The sequence below is a fragment of the Xiphophorus couchianus genome, chromosome 10 (genome assembly GCF_001444195.1).
Source record: "Xiphophorus couchianus chromosome 10, X_couchianus-1.0, whole genome shotgun sequence".
NCBI lineage: Eukaryota > Metazoa > Chordata > Actinopteri > Cyprinodontiformes > Poeciliidae > Xiphophorus > Xiphophorus couchianus.
Window position 1 is genome coordinate 7,784,881 of NC_040237.1, and position 18,063 is coordinate 7,802,943.

The 18,063-nt window shown below is 38.5% G+C and overlaps 1 protein-coding gene across 1 annotated transcript in view; it reads left to right on the forward strand.

Moving 5' to 3' along the window:
* The window catches only part of LOC114152235 (corticotropin-releasing factor receptor 1-like), an 81,354-nt gene that overhangs the window by 33,880 nt on the left and 29,411 nt on the right, over positions 1-18,063 (forward strand). The window contains exon 5 of the mRNA XM_028030059.1: positions 15,580-15,665. Coding sequence (XP_027885860.1) covers positions 15,580-15,665 — 86 coding nt within the window. The remainder of the gene's footprint in view (positions 1-15,579; positions 15,666-18,063) is intronic.

Consider the following 18,063-nt stretch of genomic DNA (forward strand, 5'->3'; position numbering starts at 1 on the left):
ATAAAATCACACACACGAACAAGGAATGCAAAAGACATATTTTTGTACCACAGTAACATGCTCGAAACTTCAGTGTAACTTCTCAGGACTCTGCGATACACCAACAAAACGTAGTACTTAATTATGAAGTTTAAGGAAAACTGTGCCTGGCTTTAAATATTGTTATAAACATTTATGAGGTAAGAAAGCATTTATATTTATATTCGGCCTTCAGCTGAATGCTTTGTAGACCATTTTGTATTTACAGCCTCAGATCTTAGTGAGAAGCTGAAATGTTATCACTTGCTTCTTTCCGAAGTAGCTCACGATCAGTAAGATACCCCTGATTCTCCCTTGGACTGAGGCCTGGACTTTGACTGAGCCATTCTGACACATGAATATGTGAATATTCTGCATGTTTAAACAATTACAGGATCATTCTGTATTTAGCTGAGTTTATCCTCCCATTAACTCTGACAAACCTCTGTTTCTGCTAAAAAATAATTTCTTTGCAGCATGATGCTTCCACTACTATGCTTTATGGTAGGGATGGCATGTTTAGGGTGTTGGTTTTCTATTACACTTAGCATTTGGCACGTAGGCCAAAATGTTCAATTAGGTTCTAATCTGACTAGCCCACATACCTCCACGTTTGCTGTGTCCCCTACATGACTTGTGGCAAAATGTAAATTGGATTTCTTCTCTGCGTTGCATTACTTTGTGATGCTTCATCACATCAAATTCTTGTAAAGTGCATTGAAGTTTGTGTTTGCAACATGACAAAGTGTGAAAAAAGGGGTAGAAAAAGATAAAATACTGCCTTGATATCTCAAGGCTCTCTTATTTAACAAGGCTATTTTATTTTACTGTACCTGTTTCAGTGATTTTTCTGTTTAAAATTAATAACACTACATTTAGCTGCTTCTGCATGTTGCTGTGTCATTCATGTCCCAAATTCTCATCTGTGTGAACAGTTATATCCCTAATTAATACATTACATTTGCTGCTGAACTTATAATTTTGTTCAATTTAACACAAGCAAGAGGGGGGGGAGTGAATCACACATATAATGAGCCAGAGAAAAAAAAAGCCAAAAAAGGCTAAATGCTTTCATTAACCTTCCTCCTGAGACTCTGTGCCCGGAAAGAAACTTAATTGGAGCAATCAACACATGCTAATCATTACCAGCTCCTCAACATATCTGATCCTGATCCTAGACTTGAAGCGTGTTGTCAAACATATGCACGGAGGGGATGACAGACATCCAGCGGGCGTTGTCCAGACCGCTCAGCCACAGAGCTCTGACAGGTGCCCATGGCGCTGCACGCCCGTTCGTGACTCAGCCTGGAACAGCTATCTTTGCCGCTGCCCATCTTGCCCCTCCCGCAAACCCTTGCACCATTTATTGCCAGGCTTGACTTTCCCCTTAATGGTCCCCCAGAGGGAGGCTGGTGGATTTTCATATGTGTGCCTGAAAGTGTTGGAGCAGCTCCCGTTTGCTTGCGTGGATGCCCATTTCACTGAGTGGCTGTGAGTCTCCGGGTGTGTGCCAGTCAGGATGAAGAGGAGGAAGAGGAGAAGAAGTGGGGAGAGGGGCAGGGTGGGTAGGTTTATTTAGAGAAGTGCTGGCGGTCAGCAGGGTAGCTGAGTCCTCGCTCCGGCTCACCATTTCATCCACCAACAATAAATGCAATCTATCTTTTTGTAGAGCGAACTGCGGATCAGAGGAGTGTTTGTTATATAGTTCATGGATGCCAGTCAGTACACAGGAGAAGGGCAAACGTAAAGTAGAGTAAAAGCGAGGTGAATGGCTGCTGTTGTTTCTTATAAGGATCGTGCCGCCAGTGAGACATGAGAAGTAAATTATTACCTGAAAGTGGACAGCTCAGGCCATTCAGGTGTGTCGCTCTGCAGAAACAAACAGCTGTTAGTCAGAAAACACAGCCATCTGGAAAACTGGAATCGGTTCCCGTTTCTGCAGACGACTTGCAGGTTTTACAGTTCAGTGGAATGGGAACAGGATTTACTTTTGATAAAAAAAGAGGTGGTGGCAGATCTTTCTAGTAATAAAAAAAAAAAAAATCTATATACCTAGAACTTGTTTTGGAAATTTGCTGTGATTTGTGAACTTTTAGGAACAAAGTTTTGCTTTTGGAAGCAGCCTTTGTTTTGAGATAATGAATCTTTTAAAAAAAAAAAAAAGTAACTTAATCATAACATGGCCACACGGTTAGACCCATTGGTTAGTTTTGTTCCCAGCAAAGCAGCTAATGACAGCAGCTAACTCCCTCAGTGGATGATAAGTTTCCGTTTTAGGTTTAAAATTAATTTGTTTTGTGTCATAAGTTTACATTGCTACAGCACTTCTTTTCCCTTCTTGCAGGCAATGCAGAAATGAATCAATGTAAAAATCCAAATCCAAACAAAAAGGCTAATCAAGAGACTTCTGAAGTCTGCAATGTAAGACAGATGTTGCAGTGTAGACCAGTGCGAGATCTGCAGCATGCTCTACTGAAGCAGGTAATGCTTGCCCAGATAAGAACAAACGCCAGCTCTGCCAAAAGACTGTCCATGCCCAAAGTTGGTACAGCTGGACAGAGTTTCTCTCTGCATGTCTGGAGGCTGCTCTTCCCTGCAGAGTTTTGATGTTGTTCTGCTTAAACACACCTGATTTCAACTGATGCATCTTTAAAAAGCGTCTGCTCAGTTTGATGTCCTGCTGAGGAAGTAATAACTCAGTTGAATTATGTGTGTTGGAACAGCAGCACTTTTAAGGCACACTTCTTCCTTTATGATCTTCCTTGAATATCATTTTTCTTTAGTTACGATCCCTAAGTAAGAACATTCTGAAAGTGACAATTATATAAATAGTTTGTTTCTCCTACCTTTTTATTAATTATTTTTTGTACACAGATGCAATGTCAACTGGCAGGAAATATTCAGTTTGTCAAGTACACTCAGCTGTAAATGAGGATCAAGATGGACCAGCAGTGCAACCTGAGTCTGTTGCAATGGAATACGTCAAACTACATAGTTTTACCTGTTCCTTAGCCTCCAAAGAAAATATGAAAATGATTTTTACTCAAGGATGTCTTGCCTGTGTGAAGAAACTAGAAAACTAGAATTATCTGTAGCATAAGTAACTCGGGAAAAGTTTCCTCTGTGACATGTTCGGTCTCTGACATCATTGTGGGAAAGAATTTACTCATCTTTCTAACTTTGCTTCAGTTCATTGAGGTTTCCAGAGGTTTGTTTCTGCACCACAGCATTTTAAAGAAATGAGTTGTGACTTTTGCATGGGCCATTACACCACATATTATTTTTCTCTTTTGTTTGGAATCATCATCCTGTTGATGACTCAGTTTGAGACATGATTTATCTGTCAGACGTTTAACTGCCAAATAACTTTGTACACCACAGAGTTAATGGATGGCATGTTTACATGCTGTTTTTAGTTATCTCGAAACATTGTACTTTGCATTATGTTTAAACGATCAGTCTCAGTTGCATGTAAGAATTAAACTGCCAGAGTTTGGAAATAAACTTAGGAGCAGTATCTCATTTAGACGAGAAAATGTTCTCGTTAGAGCGAGATGCAAAACTCGTAAAAGCAAGACTTGTTTCTTATTAAAAACAAAATTTATTTTCTTTCAAAGAAGAAAGGTGGTAACAGTAAAACAGCAACACCTATTAGGATTTTGAAATGTCATTTAGAAGAAATGGTGAGAAGAAAGAATGGGCTCTTTCATGCATTTTTAAGAAGTTATAATCAGTCGGAGAAGTGCAATTTTATCTCGTTAAAATGAGAAATTTTGTCATTTTAATGAGTTTTTCATCTCTTTATAACAAGGTTTTCTCATTTTAATGAGTAACTTTCTTGCTATAGAGAGATACTGCTCCTGAATTTATTTCCAAGCTGTGGAAGTAAATGTTTCCATACAAATGAGACCAAATTAGAGATGTATGTTTGAACATAATACAGTCGCATGTTTGGAGAATACCAAAATCAGCATAAGCATGTCATTCATCAACTCCTCATTGTAAGAAGATGACTGTGAGATGTCTGACTATCTGTCTGACAGATGCATGCACTGTTTCAAAACTCTGATGGTTGCAGCCTTGTAAATCTAATGTGTGTCTCCATATTCTTTTAGAGAGAAGAGGTGTTTACTTTCAGCCGTGGTCAGATTAATAGTAGTTACAAACTTGAACATGCAACCTGAGGATATTGTCGCAAGAATCTCGTCTTGAACAATTTTCAGTGACCACAGATACATAGATTTTTTGAATAAAACAAAATCAGATGACAAAATAAAAAATAAGAAAACATATTAGCAGTCAAGTTACTCCCTGTCCAGCCTTTTAACAGAGTAAAATACCTAAATATTTTCTGTATCAGCTAACTTTACACACATTCACAGGTGTGGCTCCAGCTAATCTAAATGTTGTGAAGTAACCTGTCAGAATATTGCAAAGCAAAATGTAATTTGTGCTTTAATTAACAGTTTAAAGGTAATCTCATGTTATCCAAATGTCTGACTTTGAAGAAATAATTAAAATAAAAATCTGAAAAAAATCTCTCACCTCTTATTCTTGTATTTAAAAACTAGAAATAATTGTTAGCATAATAGATTACCTGAAACTAGAGAAGATTAGTCTGATTTAATGTTCTGCCCTGAGGAAAAACAAGTTTTCTGTAGTCTATGTAAATATACTGTAAGTGCCTGAGTAGTTTCGTCATTTTCTTTTCTACTTGACACGACGGGTTATTGAAAAAACATCCTCAAAACCTCCTTAACCTTTCTTGTCATTTATGTATTTTTCTAAGTTTTTTCTGACATTTGTATCCATGTTTGCTGCCTCCCCGGGCTCTGCTTGATGATCATTTGTTTGTGTGTCTGACTCATATGAAACATCCTGTATGCACAATTAATAGAATTTGTGCATACAGATTCTGTTTGTATAGTTTGTTTTGCCCCCACAGATGTGCAAGAAGCACTGCAGTTTGCTCTCAATTAGTGCAGATAACGTGTCCTTTTCGTCTATGCTGATGCGGGCGTTAATTAGACCCCTGCTTCAGATGCGCAGGGGAGGAAGACGCTTCTTAGCTACAGCCATTGATCCAATAACATTGGAGCACTAAGCCACTGTGACTAAATTTGGGTCAGCATATTTGCTTGCAAGGGGCGTACAATTACAGCCACACCTCTACTCTGTTCTGCGTTTTTAGCTGCAGAGGCGACCCTCTGTGTGAGATCATATTTGTTACCAAGCAGCTTGTTTGTTTGCCCGGTATGATGTTTAGAATTAAAATGCAAAGGGGATCATTTGGGCTGTGCTTGCAAGGTGGGAGCATGTGCTCCAGTAGGATTTTTAACCTTGCTCTTGTCATACACATTATCATACAGAGGCAGATAATGAAGCAAATATTATAAGTAATATTTACTGTGTATCGTGCATCTTCTCAAATGCAGAAATGCGGTGCGAGCCATCTCAGAGTCTCTGGAGGCATTTTGGGGTATTGTGATTGAAACTCTTGGCAGAAGTTTGGATTGACAGCAGCCTCTACATAAAATCAGCAGTTATTTTAGGGACCTTGAGCTTGCGACCCCGTGCAAAGACTCTTTACGATGCTGTCAGTGGCTCACATCCTGAGAGGACTGCAGGAGAATGGTAATAAAGAGGTGTTACTGCCACTGTCTCAGCAAAAGGCACAGTGGGAAATCTTATTTCAACCATGTTGCATGGCCAGCTTAGAGCATGCCTCGTAAATTTAATAAAGTGAGGTCCAGTTTCCCCACAAAACTTCAGAGATTAACCTTTAACTATGTTCAAACAATGTATAGCGTTATTGTTTGGATTACCAATAGAGATAAACATTTTGTTAAATTGACTAGTTTATGTGTTTTCTTATAGATGCTTGTTTACATTCTAGCATTTAACATGCTACAATTACAGTTAATTTACTTAGCTCATTTTAGCTTAGCATAGCACAGTGGCAGTGTAGCTTCACATAACACAGACACTGTTTGATTTGGCATTGTACAGAGAAAGTTTAGCTTAACATATTGAATATACATTTTGGCATAGCAAAGAGTATATATTTGCATAGGATGTCATGTCATAGTGCAGATACAGTATCAAGCAGCGTAGCACAGGGACTCAAAACAGGAAAAGCTATCCTAACTCCTTTTTATTTTAGGCTTAAAATGTTTCAAAGGTTCAGAGAAATCAGAGAAATTCATTGTTTGCGATGTGGTTGGTTATGGTCAAAGAGAAGAAGTGAAAGACGTTGTGGCAAAGGACTTTCATTCGGCCTCAGGGCCGTTGTGACATGTTGATCGGTGGAGGAAGCTCTTTAAGACTCTCCTCCACTCCAGTGTTTAAACATCTATGGACTGTGGAGACGGCTGAGTCCATGCAGGGTTAAAAAAAATATCTTAACTGGCAGGTACCAGGTCTGGCTCAGAGATGCTAAATTCATTGGACATTGTGGGGCTGTCATGGTTGACATTCCTTTTCGATCTCAGCCAACAACAGATTTTCCATGGCAGACCAGAATGGTGTTTTTATTCGGAGCCTTTTAAAAGGAATTAGCAGAGGGGAGCAATTACACATTTTAGCTGCAGTGGAAAAAAGATATTATGACTGACTCTCAAAGCTCAAACTAACAAAGAGCAGTGTAGTTTTTCCCCAGGTTGTGAAACAGGGGACCAGACCTTTATCCTTGCAGAGTCGATGAGGGGGTCATGGGAAATTGATTGCCCAGTCCACATATGTTTCATGGCTCTGAAAAATGATTATGACCATACTCCCCTGATGCATCCTTTGGGGGTTTGCTGCAGGAGTTTGGGACGCTGCGGTCCCTTTACAAGCTTTCTGGTCCCTGATGCGCCAAACCCAGAGCTGCGTAAGCATTCTGGATATTAAGTTCTTCATAATGCAGGGTGGACTCCATCAGGGCTGCTTCTGGTTTCAATGGACACAATCTCAAGGCATAGTTTGGTTTGAGAACCCCTGGATCTTATAGTTGCTGTTTCCAGATGTTGTGGTAATGATGGCATCATCAAGCTATGACCTTCAGAGTTCTCTGGAGCAGTTCACAGTTGACTGACATATTTATTTGATTTATTGGTTATATGGCATATTATGTGGAATGTTTTCTGTTTTACTTTTAGTAGAGATGTCAAGCTTGACAAGACTGTTGGAACAAAAGTACTACTATTGTGAAGGCTCTCTCTAAGTCCAACTAATTTGATTCAGCTGTTATGTGCACTCAAACACATGCTCGGCAAATTCTATTAGAAGTAATGATTAAAGGAGACCCATTAAACAAACTTTCTTTGCACATTTTGTACTTCCATTTGGGTCGTTACTGCTTCTAGAAACAGTCCAAGTGCTAACAAAAAAATCACCCAGCCACTTTTTGGCAATAGCTAAATGTTTTCTTGGTGACTGGAAAACAAACCTTTTCAAAAACCTCAAAATTATTGAATCACAATGAGTGGGCACTGCTCCTCACCTAGCAACCCCAGCCCCTTATCACCCCAAGCAGAGCTCTGCTCACTTCATTTTTTGAAGATGAGCATGTTTACCCAGCTGGTTTTACCACTGTGTGCGCTGTGCAATGGCTGCTGGAAAACGCACAAGTTTTGTTGTTGTTTGTAAGGAACAACATGTGTCCATGCACATTTTTCCAGTCACGGAAAACAGGACTGTTTGGCTTCATTCAACCTTTCGATGGCAATGTCCCAGCCACATTGCCAAAGAAAATTGTACTTTGTGCAAATCCTTTCACGGGCTATTTTCAAAACAATCAACAGTACATGGCAGGATTTACCAGCATACTTTGACTATCCCTTCTGCTTGTGAAATCAAATTGTGTTCACTATAGAATCTTGATTTTGCTGACCACAGTTGGCCCTTGTGTGTATGCATAACGTGGCTTGTGGAGAAATTCACCACGGTTACTTTGAGCATCAAGATGTGGGTCACCTCTGGTCCTGATTTGAGGGACCCTGACAGCACCACGCTACATCAGTGTCACCCTTCATCCACATGTCTAACTTGTGCTGCAACAGCTCCCTGGTAGTATTTTTAACAAGGCACGATCAGCACGGTCTCCCAGTTCTACCCAGATCAAACATGTGGAATCAGCTCAGACCTGAACAGTAACCATCAACACTATGGATATCAAAGGATAGTTACAAAAACTGTGGGCCAACTTGTCACAGGGCAGGACACAGTGGTTGTACCATATCATTCTGCATTGAATTATTAGCTTGTGTCTATTCCTGATTTGATGCAACACTACAGACTACTGATATGCTTAAAAATTTTAAATAAAACTAAAATATCTTCTTATTTAGTATCTTTAAAAGTTGGAGGAGATATTTCAAATATCAGCTGTACCTGAAATATTTTGCCTTTATGCATTCAGATCAAATTGATTATGTCTTCAACTCTTTTTGTAAACACCCTTTCTCACCTAAGCATTTTATCATGCTTTATTATTGTAGCTTTTTTGTTGGTTGCATTTGTTAAAATCAACATAATTCAGTTTAAATACTTCCGGATTTTGCTTATCCAAAGTAACTACCTGGATATGATTAAATTATACAATTACTGGTGTTAAAATCCACTTTTTGAACATCTACCATGAATGCCACCATATTAATGAGTGATCATCTTTTGGTTGCACTGGGTAACTTGACTTCACATCTTTCACTTTTGTTACTCCAGTTCGGTTCAGTTCAGAAATACTTTATTATTAATTACATGTTGTTGTAACTTGTATAATACAAGTTTGGTCGAAGAGTAGTGAAATGCTGATGTCCATAAGCAAGAAGAATCTCCTATGGTTTTTTGTACAGTATGTTTTTGTCCAATTTCTCAGAAACTGAATTGGCAAGCTTAAAGAAAACCAAAAATAACCAGTAAATGCCTGATTGGTCGGTCTCTGGCTCAATGCAGTACACTCTTTCTGCTTTGCCACACTTCCTTTCTGAATCAGTGAAGCTTGTATTATCTTGAAATGCATCATTCCCCTCATAAACAAGAGACTTGGGTTAATATAAGTTGGAGAACAGCATTAGTGGAGCACCACATATGTGAAAGTTACCAATTCAATGTGTAACACTTCACCTCTGCACCTTCACCAGTCCTGGTCCTGAACTTGGATAATGAGCATTCTTTGTTCAGACCAGAGAATTTGATGTTTCAATGTGATCTCACATTTTGAGTGGCCAGATTTCTGAATATTTCTCCATTTCACCTGAAAGCTTGAGCTAAAATGCACTAAGGCCCAGAAAACACTGAATTGTCTCTAGGGCTTTTTTATATAATCCTTCCTTGTTTGATGAACGTATAATTGAATTTTCTGGATACAATACTGAACTTTTCTCCCTGATGATAGCTTCCTAAAGTCTTACTGACCCCATGCAAAGATAACCACAACAGATATGCATCTCTTTCATAATGCAGTGCTGCCTGAAGGCTTGGTGATGGTTGACATTCAATATTTGTTTTAATGCTTTCCCCATGAGCCATGTAATGACAGTTCTTTTAATTAATGTGTTAAGCAAAACATGATGAAATCAGTTTTCACTGGGATGCATTTCCTCACACAAACCTTAGTAGGGATATAAACCCCTCCCCATCATTCTCTTTATAAGTCTCAGCCTTTGTTCTATGTTGCTTTTACAAGCAATCCTGTGACTGTCCTGATGCCAGTTAATATAATTACCAGTGAGATTTTCCATGAGACATTTTTTAATTGCATTACCAAGCCCCACTGTTTTCTTGTCCCTGTCTCAAATATTTGTTGACTAAGTTACATGAGAATCTACTGTATGCGTGATTCTTTTATTACTTGTTTTCATCACTTTAAGTCAACTTTTTTATAAAGACAGAGTGCAGGGCAAGCCCTTTTTTCCCAAAGACTTTCATCATAACGGGTTATTGTTTTATTTTGATTCTTTTGGGGGGTTTTCTTGCATGCTCAGAGGTTCCCTCTTTGCAGAAGTAATCAGTTTTCATAGTAAAACCTGTGAAGATGCTTAAGATACTGTGCTTGAGAAATGTTTGTGTATCATTTTCCGTGCTTACTGTGTCACCGCTTCCTTCTATTTTGCTTATCTCAGCCAAATGTATTCTAATGATACATCAGCACTCGACATACACACGAGACACTGATATAAATCTTCCTCCTCACTTCCCTTCGCGAAGCAGCGGAGGTTTTCTGAATCACACAGCTCAGATCTTTCGCATCTGTAGCAGCAGGAAGCATCACTAATTGTATAAGTAGCAAATGAAATTGTTGCCTTTGTCGTTAAATCAATCTTAATTAGCTGCGGCTTTTAAACCCTTCTCCAGCTGTAAGCTGTCAGACAATGTCAAAAAGAAGAAAGACCACTTCATTACCTTATGATGTGAGCTGCGTAGGGGAACAGACTGCATATACTTAACTGATATAAATCATTCTGCGAGCAGTGCCAGAAAGAATTCATTTCAAGGTCTCGCTGCTTTGTTTGAAAGCTTCAACATTTGTTCCTCAAAGCTTCTGGCTGCACGACTGGGACGTCTTCGGGACTTGTTTAAAATTATCTCTGGAAAAGAATGGGATTGAATTACAAGTTAACATGTAATGTATTTTACTTCATTCATTAAGCAAGAAATTGAAACAAAAATGCTTTTTGCAGCTGAGAAAAAAGTAAGGACCCCATTTTAACCATTTGGTTGAACTAACTTCAGTGAGCTGATTTTTTTTTTAGTATCAAGCAGTCTTTGGCACTAGTGTGAGAAATGGTGTCAAAGAAAAGCTTGTCCCATTCCCTACTTCTGAAGGGTTTTTTTTAACGTACCGCCTGTTAGAAATCCCTGCAGAGTATCTCAATGAAATCATGAACCAGGGCTCCAGCTACACCTTACATTTTCTGATTGTTTTTATTCTCAAAAGTTGTCATGTTCAATGATCCAGTTCTGCTTCAACTTTGACCTTTTTGACAGATCTCACATTTTCCCCCATTAATTTCTGACACAGTAGAATTCATGGTGCATTCACTGATTGAGAGCTGGCCAAGTCAACCACCAAACGTTAAACATCTGCTGGACGGATCGTAGGAGGGTTCAAGTTTATTTCAAACATTTCCTGAAATGTTAAACTCATCTGTCTAAAGAAGATTATTCCAGAAGTTCTGGTTTGTTCCCTCTGGCAAACTTACTACATGTTGCAAGTTTACTCAGAGACTCTCAAAGCTTGTTGCAAACAGTTTTTATTTTGACAAAACTGAATTATCTTTAAAAATTAAGAGATCCAGCATTGAGTGGTATAAAAGTATATATTTTTAGCAAGTTTTCTCTCTCTTTTTCATTTTTGTTTGGTTATTCCCTTTTTTTAACCTGTTGACTTGCAGCTTAAAGCAGCTATGGGCTCACAAACCCTCTATAAAAAGAACTGCGGGAACATTTTAAAGACTGCAATTTGCAGTGAGTTTAAAACTGTGTTTTTTAAGAGTGCCACACCTTGAAGCCATTTTCAAAACTATCCTCTGTGACCTCATTGATGCATCTTTTTATATTTGTTTCTACACAATTGCTTTGCAAGCCAGCTTTGTTTTTTTTCTAAACGGGACACAATGTGACTTTATTGCTTCGACTACAATATATTTGCATGAAGTGTGAGCAAGAGCCCCGAGGGCAGCTGTGTACTCTTTCAATGTTATGTAAATGTGGCTTGAGTAAAAGGTGAAAATGGGAGATTTTATGGAGAACGGGTCTACAGAGAAAATAAAAGCTGAATTAAATTGATTTTTCTCAGGGAAATGAAGTGGTTACAAATTAAATATAGATTTTTTTAAAAACCGCAGGTCTTGAACTTTTATAGCGCACTCAAATCTTTTAAGATACCCTTGAAAGTATTTTTAAAACTAACTTTATGAATTAGGTTTGTGTTTTTTTCAGACCGTCGAGTACACAACGTTGTTCTGACTTTGACGTAATTCTCCACAGGCAGATTTTAAAGCTCTCTAGGATATTGCATTTGTGGTTTAGGGAATATCACAAGCTAGGTAATCTTGATTGGGTCTGACAGTCCCTTTACAGTGTCAACCTGCTATTTTTACTCAGCTCATTGAACATTAATGCCCTCAGGCAACCCAATCCCATTTTATCTCTTGCCCGCCCCAAACATTTTTAGTTATTAAAACATGCATTCAGGCTCATCAGCCCCCCAGCTCAGGTATCCACCTTCATACTGATGGGATTTTATTCATATACACTCCTAAACAGCTTGTCTCTGAAGAAGATGCTGTTATAAAGCTATAAGGTTGTAATATTTCCCGATTTTGATATATTTGAATTTTTTAACCACTAACTTCCCTTCTGTACGGTGGCCGACAGGTGCAAATGCGCAGCAAAAGAGAAAACATGCAAACAAACAAAAAACACGCGCATAAATTAAATGCGGCAAGCAAAAAGCGAATAAAATGCAGCAAACAAAAAGAGAGACGCAAACAAAAAAGAAGACACCCCCGAATGAAATGCAGCAAACAAAAAGTGAGACGCAAACAAAAAAGAAGACACCCCCGAATGAAATGCAGCAAACAAAAAGAGAGACGCAAACAAAAAAGAAAACACCCCCGAATGAAATGCAGCAAACAAAAAGTGAGACGCAAACAAAAAAGAAAACACCCCCGAATGAAATGCAGCAAACAAAAAGTGTTGAAAACGGAAGTGCTCCAGACCACTAGGGGGAGTCAAAGAAAATAGTATTCATTTCTATGGGACCAGATGCAAGATTCAGAGAAAGAAATTTGAAAGAAAGTAAAGGTACGTATAACTATATTTCTTTTCAGAAATATAGTTATACGTACTATATAACTATATTTAGTACGTATAAATACTATACGTACTTATATTATAAAAAGATACGCCGTCTTTTATAATATTATAGAATAACAGAATAATTTATGGGTAGCGTGATAGACTTTGTGTCAGTCATACCGTTCTGGGCTCGGTCTCGATTTTCTTTGACTCCCCCTAGTGGTCTGGAGCACTTCCGTTTTCAACACTTTTTGTTTGCTGCATTTCATTCGGGGGTGTTTTCTTTTTTGTTTGCTGCATTTCATTCGGGGGTGTTTTCTTTTTTGTTTGCTGCATTTTGTTCGCTTTTTGCTTGCCGCATTTAATTTGTGCGCGTGTTTTTTGTTTGTTTGCATGTTTTCTCTTTTGCTGCGCATTTGCACCTGTCGGCCACCGTACTTCTGCAAGAAAAAAAAAGACCATCTGTCACCGGGAAGACATTTGATGACCCATGGAGACGACCGGTCACAAGCTCAGGGTCCGAACTGTCTATTAAATCTCTGTGAAAAATATCCCTGTGCAGAGCAACGCGTCAGCCGGTCTGTTTTCACCGCTCACCGGCTGACAGAGAACCTGACCTGAAGATGAATAATCCCTCAAACCTGTGCTGAATTTTTTATGCTGCAGCCACGTAACATTATTATGGCAGAAGTAAGTCAGCACATGAAGATCGGACGTAGCGTTCACGTTCACACCCCTCGAAGCCCAAGAGGGACATTTGCTCCATAGCAGCATGACATTTGTGATTATATCTGAAAAAAAGATTGATCAGTATGAGAGCAAAGGGAATGAGTTACAGTAAAATCTAAAGGTTACAGCTTTCAGATGCTTTTATGTCATTTCTTTATCTGCTTTTAAGAAGAGAAATAGCTTTTTCTGCATTCTAAAAATGTATTCTGACTTTTAAATCCATTTCATTTAAAGGGGCAGTGAAAAGTTGCATCACCTTTACAGATTTATTCTGGTTTTGCCTTTTTGTCAAGAAAAAATGTATTATTTTAGAAGATAACCACAGAAAATATGAAATGCTGTTTTCAAATTATATTTCATTTATATTTGAAAGCAGTTATTTGCTAAATCACAAATGATCTGCTATTAACATGTTTTTGAACAGCTAAGTACAATTTCCCACATGTTACTTGAGTACACAAGTCATCTGATGTTAATATTTTTAGTGGCCTGAAATGGTTAAGTGTGACTAACATGGAAAGGCAGAAGAAAATTGCAAGGGGAAAATACATTTCAGGCCCTAATTAGCTAGTCGTTCACAAAATACCAGATGCAGAAAGTTACTGGTTTATAACTGAGGTTATATTAAAAAAAGTTGTTCTCCTTATTTAACTTTAAATTACTTCTTTCCATGCCTTTGAGCTCCACATTGTCCTCTTTCATTTCTTTCATTTAATGCATGTCCTGAGCTATGATCCAGCAAGTCTGCTTGAAAAATTGAATTTTCCTCATCATTTGTCACTTCTTTCATCACAGCCCCTTCCAATATTCCAGCTGCTCTATCAAGTGGTGTGTAGCATTTTTATTTCCTGCCAGAAAATAAATAAAACCCAAGCTTATTATTTGACTTTGGTCTTTTTTTTTCTCATTTAACAGTGTAGATGTTTTGGGAATATGTTGACAGTAATTGAGGCTAATGTGATGTGGAGATACATGTTTAATGTAGGTCATTTGAGAATAAATCAGGGTTAAATGTACAATTTCCCAAAGTTGAGGCACAGAGTGGTACAGTACCCTGAAAGCAAACGTGTGAAAAATCACAGCTTTTACAAATACCTCTAATGGCATCTCTTCTTATTAATATCAAAAGCAGAAAAAGGTCACAGTGACGCAAAGAGCGGAAAATTCCATTTACAGACTTAGACAAATGTAGATGTGTAAAAACACAAAAAAATATTCCAGTACCATATGTAGTTTATGGAAAACGTGTGCACAGAGAAAATAAAAACTGAATTAAACAATTTTTCCTCTGGGAAATTACAGATTAAATATAGATAAAAACCCAGGTTATGAATTTTATTTTAAATATACACACTTAGAAATCTGTGTAAAATGACAGAACCAGGAAAAAAAAACAACTTTTATTTGATTACATGGTAAGGAATCCAAATGTAGCAAATCTTAGTTTTTAGCTAAATCACCAGCATCTGGGCTGGTTGAGGACCCACGTGCATCTTGCCACCCAATTGTGTGGGTGCATTTCCCCTCTAAATTTCCTGGAGGAACATTGCTACATTGCATGGCGTCATGAAATTTCATATGCCAGAACATTTTAAATGAAATTGTGTGTTTCAACAAAATAAAAATTTGAAAGCTTACAACCAAGAAAACACAAATGATTAACCGTGACACAAAATATCTCATGCTAGAAACCCTACATTTTAAGAAACCTGTGGGCTGAGCTGAAGAGACGAGAGCAGATAAAAAGAGCTGAATGGTCTAATGATGCATCTCTCCAAATGTTCCTACCTTGTGAAGTGTTGTAGGAGAATACTAAGAGCTGTCCCATTAACAAAGATGTTTTTCTGCATTGTTCATTGGGAGGTTATGCTGCTGCAAATGAACATAATTTTTTTCAAGACTTTTTACACATCTTTACAAGGAGTGCAATCAAATTTGTCTCTTGGTGTATGTTACATTTCTAAGCTAAAATATTACTCAAACAGAAAACAAGTCACTTCAACCCTTATTAATAACCTCTTGTTGGTTTTTGTCTTGCTCTCTGTGCAGATAACGTTTACAGGAAATGTCTTGAAAATGGGACGTGGGCGCTGAAGGGGAACTACTCCATGTGTAAGGCCATACTTCATGAGGAGGTAAGACTTGACAGTGTGCTGTATGTATGCATGTGTCCTGATTAATGGGGCCCTTTGGAGTTTGTCTTCAAAGCAGGGACCCTGCACTTTAATCAGGAAAAAAAAGACAACAAAGGCAAGGTTAGGAGTGGAAGGAGCAGTTTGGCTTCAGGCGTATTTATAGTAAATATGGACTCAGGGTTTGGTTTCTCAAAGACTGCATCCTCAGAGACGCTCAAGGGGGTCGGGGGAGTCTAAAAATAAAAGCATCGACTGTGTATTGCCCATGAGCATCACTGGGAGGAATCTGCTTCAAAGCACAATGAGTGAATTTGAATGTGCATTGTAGAATGACTTTAGAGTCATCTTGCCTTGGTTGCATGACTTGTTTCATGGGTTAGTGGGAGCTCCTACCCCTTTTCATCAACATATTTCCTTTTTAAAACAAATGAAAATGTTTCTTGTCTAAATTCCATAAAATGAACAGCAGGAGTGATCATTTCCCTCCTAAATGTTTTCTCTAGAGAGCCGCATGAATTCTGCTGCTCTTATCCTGCTATGCTCCAGATTTTTATCCCTGCACATGTTGCTGTTATCTATTTGCATTTTTTTTTTATCTCAGCCTCCACCTGGATGGTTCATTGTTATTACGTGATGAGTGCTTATTTTAATTAGGACAGAGCTACAGACTGAACACTCTGACCCAAATCAGGCTGTGACAATTAGACATCTGATGGATTTGCGCTGTATGTAAAATACAGAATTACACGATGGAAACATGTGGCTCGGCGCGCTTGCTTTGCTCCGCCCGACCATCTGTTGAATCCAAATTTTGCACATGCAGGCTGTGCAAATAGCATAAGTTTACTGATGATTATTCCTAGATAAGACAATCTTAAGTGTTGCATCAAGTGAAAGTGGTGGGTGCTTCCCTAAACGCAAATGGGCCCCACAACCACGAGCCACTATTTACACATTTTCTGTATCCAGAAAAGGATGTAAAACCTTTAACAAGAGCAAACTTTAAGCATTTCCTTCTTCTCTTTCTGCTTTTCCCTTCAGACGTTGCCACAGTAAATCATCTGTCTCCATTTAGTCATATCCTCTGCATCCTCTACCCCCACACCAACTAGCTTCATCCATAAATCTCCTTTTTGGTTTTTCTTTTCGCCTCCTGTTCTGTGTCTCCAACTCAGCATCCCTCTACCAATATAATAATTTCTCCCCTGAACACACCCAAACCATCTCAGTCTGGCCTGACTTTAACTCCAAAACATTTAACATGACCTGATGTGTTCGTTCCTGATGCTATCCATGCTCGTCTCTCCTGGAGAATCTCAACATCTTGGGCTCTGCAACCTCCAGTGATAATCTTATGTGCCTCTTCTGTGAATTTTTCCAGAAGTTTCACTTGTTGGTTATGCGCCCAGTCAGGCATATTGAGGCAGTACATTGTTGTTTGATTCACTCATCTATCAGAACTATTTAGAAATTGACAAAATATCAGCCCATCCTTTGGCTGCGCACAAGTTAAGCGAAAACTGGAAGTGAAGAGTTTTCACCGGCAGGACTGGAGATTAGAAACTCTACAGATTCTTCTCATGAAGAGAAGATGTGATCCAAGCAGAATTCTTCTTTAGAATAGTATCAAGAATCAAAACTGATTACAAGATGTTCTACTCTAGAAGTTCAGTTCAGCTTTGAGCACACTCAGAAAACGTGGTAAATATTAGCTATAATCTGTCTTGGGAACACTGAGGTATTCCAAGGCGGGAGCCGGGAAATTTGCCCCGAGAGAAGAAAGCCCCTGCTTTTCCTTCTTGCGACAGTTCTGAGGAGAGAAAAAAAAAAGCAAATACCAGAATTAAAGGCAGGAAGTAGGTGGAACAAAATTATTTTATTAAATTAACTGGAAACAAAAGGAGCTGCTTTAGCAGTAAATCCAGAAAAAAAAAACATCTATGTGGGGGATGAAACAAGCCATTGCAGTATAGGACGACTGAGACGAGATGAGCATCTGACTGAATAGGCTGAGAGATTTAAAGACTAACAAAGGACAGGAGGGCTGATTAGCAACAGACCATCTGTGCAGAGATCAGAACGTAAGAAAGTAAACATAAATGAGCAAAGAAAAGAAAACAGGGGAACAGAATCTAATCAAAAAGAAAAAATAATATAACATCGAGAGACAGTGAGAAGTATTTTCTCTGCAGCCGTACATCAAGAAATGAGCAAAATAACAGGACCGAACTTATAGTTGCTTTAGCCTCATCTCCACTTATCTCAGATATTACTGTCACGTAGCTTTAGCAACTCACCATTCACCATCCTAAATTCCCATCGTCTGTTTTTTCCCTTCAGGAAAAGTAACTTTAATGAATACAGTGCTGCTCTTATTACTATCACCATAGAAAATCAG